This window comes from Dama dama, chromosome 7, assembly GCF_033118175.1.
Source record: "Dama dama isolate Ldn47 chromosome 7, ASM3311817v1, whole genome shotgun sequence".
Taxonomy (NCBI): domain Eukaryota; kingdom Metazoa; phylum Chordata; class Mammalia; order Artiodactyla; family Cervidae; genus Dama; species Dama dama.
This window is the reverse complement of record NC_083687.1, coordinates 39,074,102-39,089,954: the sequence shown is the minus strand read 5'-3', so window position 1 is coordinate 39,089,954 and position 15,853 is coordinate 39,074,102. Positions and strand designations below refer to the sequence as shown.

Here is a 15,853-nt window from a genome sequence, read left to right as displayed (position 1 = left end):
AGAAGTTATGTTTTAGTAAACAATATTATACAGCCAAATAGGTGACGCTGTCCATGTGAAAGTTGGATGAGAGTTGACTCTAAGACAGTGATGAGACATTTCTGAACTAAAACTAGAGACTCAAAGTTAAGATTGTCTCTGCAACTGTAACTTTAGCACATTTGACTGAATGTTATAATGTATTCACTGTAAAGTCTAGAAGCCTTATAAATATATGACTGGCAGTTGCCTTAGGCAGAAATCTTTTACTGATGCAATGAGATAAAAGTAATTAAGCTACATGTAGACTGATGGGTAATTAAATCCATGTGAAGCATTTTGTAACTAATTGCTATGTTCTAATCACAGATTGCTTTCTATTTGTCAAGGTAAGTGTATATAATTACACAGTCCTTATTTTCTTTAATCTGAAATCATCCCAGTTGGATGAATATTTTTAAGCACTGAATCTTAGACTATATTCGGTACATTTCTTGCATAAAGATAATTTGCATATTTTGTCATTTGAGGGCCTTTTATAATAAAATAGCTGTTAGGGTCACTGATGGCAATTCTGTGGTCAATAGAGATTTCTGCAATCTAGGTTCATTGTTCGTTTTCATTTATTTTAATAGTAAAGCTGGTTTGTTATTTGCTGAAACTGGTGATATTCAAAGCATCATGTGCACTGTGGTGCTGATCACAATCGTTTGAAAAGACCAAGGGTCAGTACGTGGTGTGAAAGAATTTCAGTCAAAAATGGAACTAGAGGATGTGAAATGGAAAATCTCAGAAGGATGGAATTTAACTGAGAGAATGATTTCCCATGAATATCTGATTTACAGAAGACGGAATCCTATCTCTTGCATGTTGTTCGGTCGCTAAGTTCTGATTCTTTGTGACCCCATGGACTGTAGCCCACTAGGCTTCTCTATCCATGGGATTCTCCAGGCAGTATACTGGAGTGGGTTGGCATTTCTTCCTCCATGAGATCGTCTTGACCCAGGGATTGAACCCAGGTCCCCTACATTGTAGACAGATTCTTTACCCACTGAGCCATCATCGAGGAAAGCCCCTTTTTATTGCTAATGACTATTAATAGCCTTGTAATTTATAGTAAATATTCTTTACCTTTGGTCTCCTCTGGTAACTGTTACACAAGTCATGGTTTCACGATGAAATGTAATACATTTGATGAAAAGCCAGCTACTTTCCCCCCTTGTCCTTCCCACTGGTTTTCCTCCAGTTGTTCAAGTTGCCCTGTGTGCGTGCGGAATTGGACTCCTGCTGCTGCACGCCAGACCCTCCCCTGCCCTCTCTATGGGAGAGTGTCCGCACCTTCCCAGCGATGGGACCTGCTCCTCATCAGTCATAAGTGTTGTGTTGATTCCCTTACACCACAGTTTCTTGGCCTCTAGATCTCCTTTGTGTTAGTGCTTGTGTAATAGTAAAATAGATGTCACATGGCTTGTCTTTGTTACTTGCTGTGCTGTGCTGAGTTGCTCAGTCATGTACGACTCTGCGACCCCAGGGACTGTAGCCGCCCAGGCTCCTCTGCCCGTGGGATTCTTCAGGCAAGAGTACTGGAGCGGGTTGCCAGGTCCTCCTCCAGGGGATCTTCCCGACCCGGTGATGGAACCCAGGTATATCTCAGTTTAATACCTCAGAAACATGGAATATTCTTTCCATTGCATGTTGGCATTATCATTTTCACATCTCCCTGGCCTACTCCTTATGATTATTTACAAGATAGATAATATCTCATAAATATGGAACTTAAAAATATTCTGTGCATTTACTTTTAAATTCTCTTTCATAAACGTGTCATCAATTTTGTTGATAAGTGCCTTAAGAAACTGGCAGACGTCACATAGGACTCAGTGGTGACTTCTTAATAAGTACTACTTTGTGATGTTAATGGCAGTAATAAGACCTGTTTCAAAAGCCGGACTTTTCACCTCTAATAGCAAATAATTATATAACAGTTTTCTCCTTTATGTTATGTGTGAAGCTTTTAATTTGAAGAGAAATTCTTCAAGTTTGGTTCATTTGATGGTATTTTTTTAAAAAATAAGGTGATAATTTTTAGAAGCATCCCGACATTAGCTACTTTAAATCAGGAAGTTGTACTCTTTGCTAAAGGAAATGGGTTCTTGATTTGCATTGTTTTTATGGGGGAATGGTGTTTACACCCAAGGTCACTAGTTGTGCTGTCTGCTTCTGGCTTATCATCTTCTGGCTTGATCTTTGACATTTCAAATGTGTGGAGTTCTATGGAACCGAATAAGTGCACTTCTGTATAAAGTGATGATCTTCAAATGATTCTCTAGTGGAACTTTTTTTCCCCATTAAAATAATGCTGTTTTCTTCATTTCAAAAGGAAAATATTAACTTAATTCATAGAAGTATCTCGATTGTCAGTATTTTTCAGAGAACTTTTTCTCATTGTTTTGATGTCTAGCCTTTACTTGACTGGATGTATGAAAGACGACAAATTAATTCCTAAATAGAAAACATGTATTAACTGAAACTCAAATAATTTATTATGATTATTTTATAGTCTTTGATTCTTTTCTGTTAAATGTATATTTTAAGTATTTTTTGATTGTGCAGTTTTCTACTATAATGAGGAAAGCATTTTTTTACACTTTAAAAATTTTAATTGGTGGATAATTGCCTTACAGTATTGTGTTGGTTTCTGCCATACAGCATCTCAAATCAACCATAACTATATATATCCCCTCCTTCTAGAAGCTTCTTCCCAGCCCCCTCCCATATTTATATTTTGTATTCTGCTTGAAATTCTGTGACTTTCTTCTCTTCCTGACACTTAAACCTAAGAACTGCATTTGTAGGCTCCTAGTTTAGTCCTCCATGTTCTCGTCCCCGAGTTGTCGTCTCCTTCTCTAGCACTTTCTTCCTGTCCTTTAATTAACTGAGTAACTAAATCAACAAATATACATTGGATGCTCATGAAGTCTCAGGCAGTGGTCTATTACAGGAGATACATTAGTGAAGAAAACAGGTGAAAATCTCAGTCTTATTGTAGTTTTCATCCTAGTTGGTGGTGGGTAAGAACGAAAATACACTATAAACATAATTAGAAGTAAGCTATTCTGTGTTAGACATTTGTCTCCATATTTCCTTCTGCTGGCTCTTCCCTCCTGTGCTATTCACCGAGTTACCAGGGATACTTTTGGAGATCTTAAGAATAAATAGTGAAAGAGACCCTTTCTGGGACCTCAGCTTAATCCTCAGCCAGTTGAAGTCACATGAAATAACACCAAAGAACTAGGAAATTTCAGAATACAGAATAAATCCCCCCCCCCCACACACACACAAAGGGTTTTTTATTTTTTTAAGAATATTTAAGTAAACCCATTTGAAATATTGAGATTGGATTTCCTAGAAGAGATTTTGCAGACTTAATAGAGGTAAATTAAAGCATTAAAAAATGTAACTAGTGCTCGCTTTGGCAGCACATATACTAAAATTGGAATGATACAGAGAAGATTAGCACGGCCCCTGTGCAAGGATGACACGAAAATTCATGAAGCGTTCCATATTTTTACTCCTGCAGCTCAATTCCAGAAAAATAAATGACCCAATCAAAAAATGGGCCAAAGATCTAAACAGACATTTCTCCAAAGAAGACATACAGATGGCTAACAAACACATGAAAAGGTGCTCAACATCACTCATTATCAGAGAAATGCAAATCAAAACCTCAATGAGGTACCATTACACACTAGTCAGAATGGCTGCTATTCAAAAGTCTACAAGCAATAAATGCTGGAGAGGGTGTGGAGAAAAGGGAACCCTCTTACACTGCTGGTGGGAAGGCAAACTAGTACAGCCACTATGGAGATTTCTTAAAAAATTGGAAATAGAACTGCCATATGACCCAGCAGTCCCACTCCTGGGCATACACACCAAGGAAACCAGATCTGAAAGAGACATGTGCACCCCGGTGTTCATCGCAGCACTGTTTATAATAGCCAGGACATGGAAGCAACCTAGATGCCCATCAGCAGACGAATGGATAAGGAAGCTGTGGAACATATACACCATGGAATATTACTCAGCCATGAAAAAGAATTTATTTGAATCAGTTCTAATGAGATGGATGAAACTGGAGCCCATTATACAGAATGAAGTAAGCCAGAAAGATGAACACCAATACAGTATACTAACGCATATATATGGAATTTCAAAAGATGGTAATGATAACCCTATATGCAAAACAGAAAAAGAGACACAGATGTACAGAACAGACTTTGGGACTCTGTGGGAGCAGGCAAGGGTGGGATGTTCAGAGAACAGCATTGAAACAAGTGTACTATCAAGGGTGAAACAGATCACCAGCCCAGGTTGGATGCATGAGACAAGTGCTCGGGGCTGGTGCACTGGGAAGACCTAGAGGGATGGGATGGGGAGGGAGGCAGGAGGAGGGATCGGGATGGGGAACACATGTAAATCCATGGCTGATTCATGTCAATGTATGGCAAAAACCACTACAATATTGTAAAGTAATTAGCCTCCAACTAATAAAAATAAATGGGAAAAAAATAAATAAAAAAATAAAAAGCTGTTAAAAAAAAAAGTACTAGAAAATAGAAAACTGTGTTTGCTGTTTAAATACTTGAAATATTAACAAGCTTTATATTTAAAGTCAAAGTTCCCTGGTTACAACTACAGAATTTCTGATCCTATTTGACTGTATGTTTGGTGGAGTTCACTTGTGAGAAAGACATTTAGGATCAGAAAATGTTAGTCATAAACACGTTCTGTTTATAAATGTTTTTGTAATAATTATTTGTAGTAATTAAGTAAAATTATTCTGTAATAATTTAAGTTCTGTTTGTTCCTCATTCTGTAATTGAGTTCAGTAGCCAAAATAACACCAAATCTTTTTTGCTTTTTTAGTTTCCTTTACCCTCTAAGCTCTTCTGTGGCTGTTCTAGTTTGTCTTGGAATTTAGATAAATTTCTGCCCATCACTGTGATCTGCTCATATTAATCTTCTCTGAGACTAGGTCCTGCATTACAGGTGTCTGTTCTTTCCTCCTCCTACTTCCTTTTTTATCTATATTGTTTGGACTGCTGGGAGTGGAGCCTGCTGTAATTTAAAAAAGAAACAAAAACAAAATAACATCCCTCCCTACATCCTATTGAAACACCAGAGGGTCCTTTCATAGACACGGCTGTCTGTATTCTCTCTAGGGGTATTTAAAAAGCCCGGTGTATGGAGCAGAACACACTGGTATTAAGAGGATAAACTAATCTGCCTCATTGAGGCTTATTGCAGATTTTTGGAGACTGGGGAGTCAGATGCCTTATTTTTAGAAAACGTGTCATCCTTTTGTGGTGTTTAGTTTGGTTTTAGCTTTCCATTATTTCCAAATTCTTACGAAAGTGTGGAAATAAACAATTTTTATATGATTATGACCTTTCAAAAGGAATTAAGTAGGTTGTTTTTATTTAACAGCAACATCGTCAGTCTATTCCAACAATTTTTTTTTTTTTCTGTGTATGACTGCAGTCAGATGTCAGTGTACTCTGAAAATACTGTTTCTTTGTTAACTCTTATTGTTAAAGCATTTGAAAAGATCATTTTAAAGTTTAGTAAATTTATGGATAATTGATTCATCTGAATTTACATGTACATGGGAAGTTTTACCTCTAAGTAAAAAGATGGTTTGTATTCACTTGCCCTGGTATCCTGTAATTACTGTCTGTTAACAAAGAACTGTAAGGATTGCTTAGAAGTTAAGAAACTAGGCAACAAATGTGCAGTATTTAAGTAGCATTTTCATAGTGTCCAAAGAAAATGGATTTTGATATTTTCTCATTGCCTAGTGCAGAACCTGGTACATTAATGTGTACACTCTGGGTATATTCATGTGCATATACATATATGGGGGCAAGGAAGAGGCACTTTCAAATGTTAGCTGAATTCAACTTAGTCATTTTTACTGAACACAATCTTATTAATTCAATTGATTGGAACCAAAGTTTATCGAGGGCTTCCTGTGTGCTAAGACACCATAATAGGTCCTCAGCATAAGTGTATTAGGAAGATTTTGCATCTCTGCCCGGAGGATTCTTCCATCCTCTCAGGAGAGACAAGCAGTTAAGCCAGTAATTATAATGCATTGTGGTATGGAATTTTATACAAGATGCTGGGAAGCACAGGAGAGGAGCATCTCTCCTCTCTCTCTCTCATTAGCCTGGTTGGTCAACAAAGTTTCCTGGAAGAGGTGTTCATTATGCAAGAAGAGTGAGGTGTCTTTTAGACAGAACAGTGTGTGCCAAAGCATTGAGTTCTGACCACAGCGTTCTCCAGTGTCCCCCTTGCCTGGAGTAGTGGTTATATTGTGAGAATGTGAGGGAGAATGTTCTTGATCTTAGAAGACATATACTGACATATTTAGAGGTAAAGTACCCTAATGTCTGCAGCTAATTCTCAGATAGTTCAGGGGGAAAAAAAAAGAAAGAAAGTTGTATTTGTGGATGTGGAGAGAGTGTTCACAAATATGACAAGATGTCATTCCTGAGTCTGGGTGAAAGAGGTACATGCATCTGTTGTACTGCTCTTGAAAATTTTCTTGAAATTCAACACTGTTCAAAATAAAAAGGGGCAAAAACCTTCAGGCCACTAATAAACTTTAAGTTTACAAAAATAGTATAAACATAATTGAAGAATTAGCTCATCAGTAACTATCTTCTTTGGTGGCCTGTTTGGGTATTTGTCCATGATAAATCATTGTTCTATAAAAGATAGCCTTGATTGGATCTGCTGTGATTCTATCTTTAATAAAAGTGTTACTTAAGCCCTTTTTATCTCAATGGAAACATAAGATCACTGAGTGTCTAATAGTAGGATTAGAAAGGACCAAAGAGTTATATTGTCCAATTCACCCTTAAATGAATTAGCTAAATACATAGAAGGCTACCTGTGTATATTATTATTTAGAAATGTTGCCATTGAAGAAATTTTCATGACCTTTTATATGATTAAACAGAGGGTCATATTCAATTCTGAATTTTCTTTAAGATAATTTTTTAAGAAGAAAGAGCTCATAAAAGTCTAGTGCATATACACTGTGACCCTTAAAAGAGAGAATGGGGAATTAAGAGCAGGGAATGTAATGCAGACTCTTCAGTCCATGGGATTTTTCAGGCAAGAGTGGTAGAGTGGGTTTTCATTTCCTTCTCCAGGGGATCTTCCCGATGCAGGGATCAAACCTGTGTCTCCTGTGTCTTGTGCATGGCAGGCTGATTCTTTTATCAGGTGAGCTATCAGAGAAGCCAAATAAAGATAGCAAAATAATGTATATTTAATTCCTATTCCCTACTGGCCTATATTGCCTATCTGGAGAAGAAAAGGGAGCATGAAGGCTGGGATGGATGATGAGAAAGACTTGGGAATGGAATTGTAGGAGAAAGGGAAAGACAGGGCTAGTAGTGGAAAGCACAGGAGACAGGAGGCAGAATGCGTCTTCTCAGGAAGGAAGGTGCCACAGATTTGAGGTGGTTTTTTCAGTATAAAAGTATAGTTGATTTACAATGCTGTGTTAGTTTCTGGTGTACAACAAAGTGATTCAGTTATACCTATGTGTGTGTGTATGTATCTTTTTCATATTCTTTTCCATTGTGGTTCACAGCAGTATATTGAATATAGTTCCTTGTGCTGTACAGTGAGGCCTTGTTGTTTATTTTATGTATAGTAGTTTGTATCTACTAATCCCAACTTTCTGCTGTATCCCTCCCTCCAGCCTCTTTCTCCTTTGGAAACTGTATGTTTGTTTTCTATGTCTGTGAGTCTGTTTTGTAAACAAGTTCGTTTGTGTCTTACTTTAGATTCCACGTATAAGTGATATCATATGATATTTGTCTTTCTCTGTCTGACTTACTTCACTTAGTATGATAATCTCTAGGTCCATACATGTTACTACAGATGGCATTTTGTTCTTTTTTATGATTAATATTCCATTGTATACATGTACCCCGTCTTTATCCATGCACCTGCCGATGAACACATGAAGGCTGCTTCCATGTCTTGGCTGTGGTAAATAGTGCTGCAGTGAACATAAGGGTGCATGAATCTTTCAAATTATAGTTTTTTCTGGATATATATGCCCAGAAGTGAAATTGCTGGATCATATGGCAACTTTGTTTTTGTACCAATCTACATCCCTACCAACAGTGGAAGAGGATGCTCTTTTCTTCACATGAGGTGGGTTTTTTGAGATTATGTTTAGTTGGTATTGATTTTCTTACCATATAGTGCTAAGAAAACATCACAATTTGTAGTTTTTACATTGGTATAGTCTCTATTTTTAGAGACTACTCACATGGAATAACTGAAACAACTCATGATGGTGGAAATTTTTCCCAGTGATAGAACATGAGCTACCAGAGAAATATCACTTGTCTGATCAGATGAAATCAATCATCACCCATATTTTAATTTATTACAATAAAGCTTATACACAGGAAAATTTATAGTGAGTCATAGTCTTTTGGAATTGAGTTTTGGCAAAGTTTGGTTTTTCAGAAAGGATTTTCTTTATTTTGAGACTGTTTTACTGAGAATATTATCGTTCTTTTACTATTAACCTTTTATGTCTTCTACTTTTTCCATCCCCTGTCATCTCAAATTACTGTGGAGCAGAGATCAAAATCCCACTGTTGATGTTGCTCTGTCTTCAGGGAAAAGAGCATTTCAGCTATAGGCTGATCTGTAATTACTTGCGTAAAATGATAATAAATTCCAATAACTAAACTTTTTAAAGAATTTTCCTTTGTAAGATGCATTTCATTTCTTCCTGGTATATGCTTTTTTTAAAACCAAAATTAACACAACCAAAGTGTGATAGATGATCTTATGAACTTAGTGTTCATTAGAAAGGTCAGATAGACAGTAAGGAACATGAACAAAAGTCATTTTTAGGAAAAAAAAATAAGATATCTCCATGGATGCTTAAAAAAACTCATTCCTGTCTCCTGAGTTTCTACCCACCACTTTCTTTTTATGCATGTATTTATTATCATAAATATGGAAGGATTTATTGGTGATTCACTTCTCTTATCTCAGTTCTTCCTGCCTCCGACTCTTTTTCATTTCCATGTGTTTGTTTTTCTAAGATGTATCGGTATTAGTTAAAATCTGTGTTGCAGTGTAGACTGGCTCTGTGTCCCTGGGGTTACCTCATATGCACTTCAGGCCCCTCAGATTGCCCTTGATTTCCGTTTCTCAGGCTGTGTTCTCCAGCATCCACCCCTGTCCACCATCACCACTGATAGGGATGTATATGAAGTTCCCAGGGCGTCTGTCAGTGTCCCCTCACTGACACCTGAGTAATAGCCAGCCTCAGATCACAAAAGTCTAATGATGAATCCATGTCTGTCATGAGTTGGAAGAGCTGCAGGGCACATAGTAGGTAAGGGCCTCATAAATGTTTGATGGACAAATAAAGAAATGAATGTGCAAAGGGATAGAGCTCATAACTGAAGTCCTTGAGGAATGAAGCTGTTTAGGCAAGCACTTCTGTCCATAAGTATAGCCAATTAAGTGTGCAGCTCGAAGCATGCATGCGTCCTGATATCCATTAGTGATCACAGACTGCAGCCTTGGGTTTCCCCGGTGAATTCATATGCAGGCTGACCTGACAGGAACCACTTGCACTATGAATAATCACAAGGCTTCCCAGAGGGCAGGGTTTCACTGGCAGAGATTCCACACCACAGAGCTTCACCTGTGCCATGAAACGGCTTTCTGTGTCCTAACGGTGGGAGGGATCCACTCTTATTAGAATGAACGCTTGAAAGGTCACCTTCCAAAACCTGAACTTTCTGACGTAAAGAGCAAAATCATCTTTGACAAAGTTGGGAATTGAATGAGCAAGGCACAGTTCTCCTCAAGTCCAAGGACTTCACATTTTGCACATGTTTTCTCATTTCATTGTGTTTTACACCAGGTCGCTATTATATCAAGCATTTTAGCAGCCTTGATCTTGGAGGCAGGGACACCATTATTCCTGTTGTTGCTGACTTAGTGCTACAGCTGCTTCCTCTTTCTGTGATTTAGTTTGAAGCCTCAGCCCACCAGGGGGCCGTTGGTCCCCACCTATGCAGACTGAAGAGCTGGCTGCTGTTTTCCGCGTGGCTATTATTTCCATCCTATTCATAGCGATTTTTCCCCTTCTATATTCATCTAGCAAACAGCAAGGCACTGTTCCAGGAACTTGCTCTCTCTACATAAGGCATAACATGGAACCATTTGGATGGAAAAATTATAAATTAAAATTATTCTGTTCATTTTAAAATATTCATATTGTGTTGCTCAAATGCCAGTAACTGGAAAATCATGGATAATGTCCTGTTTTTATAACCTCTTTCAGAGTGTTTTAAAATCCGTTTATGTTGTTACTTAGCCATCTCTTTTCCTGGAGTGGATTTTGTGATAAGATTTTTTAAAAAAAAATGGTTGTATGAGTCTAGTGTCTGATGGCATATGTCATGTTAAAATACAGATGATACCACTAATTGCAACCAGTTTTTTTCAACAGAAAAACACTCTGTGTACAGAGGATATTTATAAAGTTATAGAGCCACAAAGATAGCCTGTTTATATGCCAGATTATTTACTTTGAGGATAAAACTTTTTATTAAATGATTAAAACTAAGCAAATGTTTATTAGTTTCTGAAACAACATATTTAAATTAAGAAAAGACATATATTTGTAACATTACAGATTTTCAAATATGAGGTGTTAGAAATGTTTAAAAAAACTCTAACTTTTAAAATGGAACTTTTTTTTTAAATGTCTTCTTTAATTTGGGGAAACTAAATTTTATTTCTATCCTTGTTTTCCATGTTGTCTGGGTGTGGGTGAGGATGTGCTTATCTGAGAAAGAGAATCGAGTGGGGAAGAATTAATGCTTTTATGTCGGCTGATTAGTTTGTTGATAAAGTAAATATATCTCTTCTTCTAATGGCAAGAGCTGTGATTGGAGATCTTCATGTATATTTTTCCACCTCTGTGCAACACATTAAAGAGTGAATATCTTTCTTTTTTGCTTGTTTTTTCTGTTGAAGTTCACATTCACATAGAAACCGTATGTTTTATTTGTTGTCTCTCTTGACTAGGAATATTTAAGTGTATTTTTTAGATTCTTCTGTCAACCAAAGACAATTTAAAATTTTAATTTTTAAGTCTCTTCCTAGAAACTTCTTTTGGTTCAGGCTGTCGTATTTGTTTGTGTGCCTTGTGTGTGTGTCGAGTTTCTTCGGAAGCAACAAACCACATTAGCCTAAGCAAATTTCACAGGCCCTTGTCACTATTTGTTTTCGCCTTGTGAATCATTTTGCCTTATAAAACAGGCTAATCCTTTAATTGAATATGCCTTCAGAAACATTCTGTGCACCCTACAAACTTGGGTGGCTCTTGCTAACTCTGCTTTATTTATTTTAAATAATACTAGGTGATCCCAAAGTATTTCCTTTCAATTTTTGGAAGCCTGTTATTGCAAGCGGTAATGTTTGAAGTCAGGATTCTTTATAACAACAGTAGCAAGAAAACGTAGATACATTTTGCTAAAGTCCAACTGATAGAAAATAGGATGCAATCTGTCCTATTTTTAGTAAACAGGTTTTCCAACACAGATGCTTGGTTCCTACAGCGACCAGCTTCTTTGAATGCAGCAATACAATGCACTCTATTCTTAATTGAATAAAGAAAACAAATTGGCATAGTTACTGCAGGAGAAGTGGGTACCTCATGATGAATAATTTGTGAGTCCAACTTTAACTACACTTGACATTTTTCCTTAGGTCGCTGACAGACTGATTAGTGAGTTAACTGCTGATGGTACCTATTCTGTGGAGGGACTCTTTCAGTTCTGGGGCTTAAGCTGTTCAATCAACTAGGTATCCTCTGTGATGGGACTAAAGCCTCAGTCTTGATCAAAGGGCTTTGGAGGAAGCATGGTTGAACTGATTGGCTGTGAATGTTAATCACTCCATAGGACGCACTGATAATTTACAGCATTGTTGTAACTCTCTGGTGTTCATAAAATGAACTTAATAACCCGGTGCCACCATGGGATAAGCTGCTTTCTCTCTGCAATTGAATACCCAGACTTGCTTGCATAATAGTGTTGAAAAAACCTTCATTAGAAAGAGTGAGCAGCTGTATGATGAAGGAGACGGCTCTGCAACAGATTTGTTAATTATCTCCTTTGATTCACAGAGGGTGTTTGTGAGATATGGTTGACCAGTGAAGACACGGGGGCTTACGGCAGAGATATTGGCTCCAGCCTCCCAGCCCTGCTATGGAAGCTGGTTGAAGTGATTCCTGAGGGAGCGATGCTGAGGCTGGGCATGACCAATCCACCCTATATTTTAGAGCACCTGGAGGTAAGGAAAAGCAGCTCATTTCCATGCTGACACAGACCTGAACCAACCCAGACAGCGTGGTGGCAGCCTCAGCACCATCCCACGAGTTTCCTTTAAGACCACTTTTCACATTTCTTTTGTGGTCTCATGTTACCAAGAATGAATTGGGAATTTCAAGTCCCCTTCTTTGTCATTCTGCACATCTTGTTTCTGTTTCCTCACCCTTAGTTAATGTTGCCTCGGTTTTTTAGCATTTGCCATCTTGTCCCAGTTCTTTGTATCTTGCTTACAACCCTTCAGTTTTCCAATGTGTAAATTTGCCTCAATCCCTCAATTTTTAACCCTTGTCTATTTCAGGACAGATAATATGGTGCATTGATTTTGCAGCCAACTGTGAACATTGCATTATCTGAATCACTGTTAGCCCTACCAGTAAGGATACTGTGCTGCAGAATTTTTAAACTCCATCCCTTTGTCTGGCGATAGTTAGGGGTGAATTGAGATCAAAGAGACACAGAGCTTCATATTCTTCCACTTGGTTCTCTTGTGACCAGTGTGAAAAAAGGAGTTATAATAATGCAAGATCCAGAGTCTTATTTTTATAACTTCCATGGATCAGGTTGCTTACCCTCAAGTAGCCTACTGTTAAATTAGGAAAATGGACATTTGTACAAGTAACTATGGTGGTTGTTATTGTTTAGTCACTCAGTTATCTCCAACTCTTTTGTGACCCCATGGACTGTTTGCCTGCCAGGCTCCTCTGTCCATGGGATTTTCCAAGCAAGAATACTGGAGTGGGTTGCCATTTCCTCCTCCAAACTCTTCCCAACCCAGGGATTGAACCCATGTCTCCTACGTTACAGGTGGATTCTTTACCACTGAGCCTCCAGGGAAGCCCAAGTAACTGTGGTACTTGATGACAAATGATACAATAAGTATGAGCAAAGAATATGGACAAGGGAGCAACCATTTAAATGAAAAAGTATGTGCTGGGATCCATGATTTTTATTTGAGAAGTAAATTATGCTATTAATCTCATAGTTGAGGACAAGTACTCTTGGAAAATCATGCACAAAGTGTAGAAACAAGTCACTTATATTTTTAATCAGTTGTGTTCTTTGCAATAAGTTTGCACAGAAAAATGACTTTGCAAAATTTTAAAAGCAAGTATAGTGGCTGAAATTAAATGTGTAAGTGCAAATAAATATCCCTGAATTGCTTCTGTTAATTTGGTTTAGAGGCGTTTACCACGAGGTTGTTGCTGAAAAGTCACGCTACTATGAGCAAACTATTTTAGAAATTCTGAAAACAGTTGATCACAATCTGGTTGTTAAATATAAATATATAATGAAGAGATTTAGCAATTTTGTTACATTTTCCCAGCAAGATCTTTTTAGTAACTGTGTGTGATTTATATGTTAACTGTGGTACTTTGGGCAGTGTGGGACAATTATGATTTGCTATTTAAAAAATAAGTTGCAGGCATGTCTGTTTTTACTTAACTCTTCGACTTTGAAAAACCAAGATGATTCTCTGTAAAAACTCAAGTCTGCTAAGAGCGGTCTTGCTGTGTTTGCGGTAAATGTGAGGCATCGTGAAGACCAGGAGATGTGTTGGGTCTTTGGTGGGTAGGAAGAGAAGTAAGCCCTGCCAGCATACAGATGGTAACAGGCCACTTTCTTTGGATTAAAAAAAAACAACAACTCATTAAAGATCAAGGGAACATTGGTAGCTACAGTCAGAGAAACTCAGGTGGGTATAAACACAAGGGGAAAAAAATAATGTATTGGCTCTGAGATGAGTAACCTAATATCTCTTGGAAAAAATTCAGCCCTTTAATTAATTGCAAAATTGCAGAAGAGCAATTGCAGTTAGAGCAAACCCTAATGCTCAGCACCTGGCATAGTGCTAGAGTTGTTGACCTCCAAATAGATGCTCCAGAAGAGCCACTAAATCAACAGAAGATGCCAAATGCAGCTTTGTACTTTACCTGGGAAAACAGTAGGTGTTTAGTTCATAGATTGTAGTTAGATTGAAAATAACTTTCATTTGTCATAACGTTGTTGTTGTTCAGTCACCCAGTTGTGTCTGACTTCACAATCTCATGGACTGCAGCACGCCAGGCCTCCCTGTTCCTCACTATCTCCTGGAGTTTTCCCAAGTTCATGTCCATTGCATCGGTGATGCCATTCAGCCATCCCATCCTCTGTCGGCCTCTTCTCCTGACTTCAATCTTTACCAACATCAGGGTCTTTTCCAATGAGTTGGCTGTTTGCATTAGGTGACCAAATTATTGGTCATAACATTACCTTTATAAAAATGCTTGCTTTAAGATATCTATAATGTTGGCCTTCCCTCGTCCATTCTCATCTTCATGACGGCATTGTCATCATCTGTCTCTTGATACCCCAACCAGTAGTGACTCAATGAATGAGTGAATCAAAGGGTGAATAAAGAAGAGCTTTCTTCATAAAATAGATTGTAGATCCCATGCTGTAGTTTTGAATTTCAAAGTCTTAACATTCTGGCCAGAAGAGGCAGCACAAGATGACAAAGTAAATGAGCTTCAAGGGCTTCCATGTGTGAAAAAGGACATTAGGGAAGGGAGCCAACCCGAGGGAGCCTTAGCCCGTACCCACAGTGCATTGTATTTACCCATTTTCCTCTTACTAAGCTTAGACCACTCTGAAGAAATTACTTGATTTATCTAAAGTGCTGAAGAGAGTTCATCAATAAGGAAAGAAAGAAAACAGAAGAAAAGCTGAAAATAGAGGGGAAAAAAAATTCCACTGAATGACCGATTTTTTTTTTTTTTAAACCGTCAGGATAGAAGGTAGCCACTCTTGAATAACTTCTCTGATGCTTTAATACCTTTATGGTGGGCATTCCTGGCAAATTATATAGGGAGGACCCAGACTTTTTTGTTTCTGGAAGATGCTTCATGCTACAGACTTTAATTATAGAGCACTTTAGTAGGTGGCTTTACTTCCTCTTGGTTCTGTTCACTTCACATTACCTGACTCTTGAGATTTTTCTTAAACTCTTTTAACAGTTTCTTTTTTTAAAATTGAACAGTTTAAGGGAAAATACCAAAGTTTCTATCATTATTTAAATGTATGGTGTGGAAAAATGGGTCTGTTGAAAATATATTTTATTAAATCTTCCTAGGAACAGAAGATATCACACTTAACATAGGATGTAGGTTTAAGTTTCTATTGAGAGTCTAGCATTATGTGTGGCACTTTATATAGCAGATATTGCATAAATGTGTAATGAATAAAAGGAAAGGAGGGAGAATTCTTAATCCCTAACAGGCAGTCAAAGTTGAGTATCTGATTGGAACACCTAAAAACCCTATTTTTAACTTATGGATGCTGTAAAAAACCATAGGGGATTCATTTTAAATGGTGACATAACTGACAAAGATATCTTATTTATACACACACACATATATATGTATATATAATCTATA

At 37.6% G+C, this 15,853-nt stretch overlaps 1 protein-coding gene and 1 non-coding gene across 6 annotated transcripts in view; both read left to right on the top strand.

The window, feature by feature from the left end:
• The window catches only part of CDKAL1 (CDK5 regulatory subunit associated protein 1 like 1), a 579,065-nt gene that overhangs the window by 333,348 nt on the left and 229,864 nt on the right, over positions 1-15,853 (top strand). For all 5 annotated transcript variants that reach the window (XM_061147519.1, XM_061147518.1, XM_061147516.1 and 2 more), the window contains one exon: positions 12,236-12,402. In XM_061147519.1, coding sequence (XP_061003502.1) covers positions 12,236-12,402 — 167 coding nt within the window. The remainder of the gene's footprint in view (positions 1-12,235; positions 12,403-15,853) is intronic.
• On the top strand, positions 3,443-3,549 carry LOC133060077 (U6 spliceosomal RNA). The gene has a single exon (XR_009693739.1). It is a non-coding gene; the product is annotated as a U6 spliceosomal RNA (small nuclear RNA).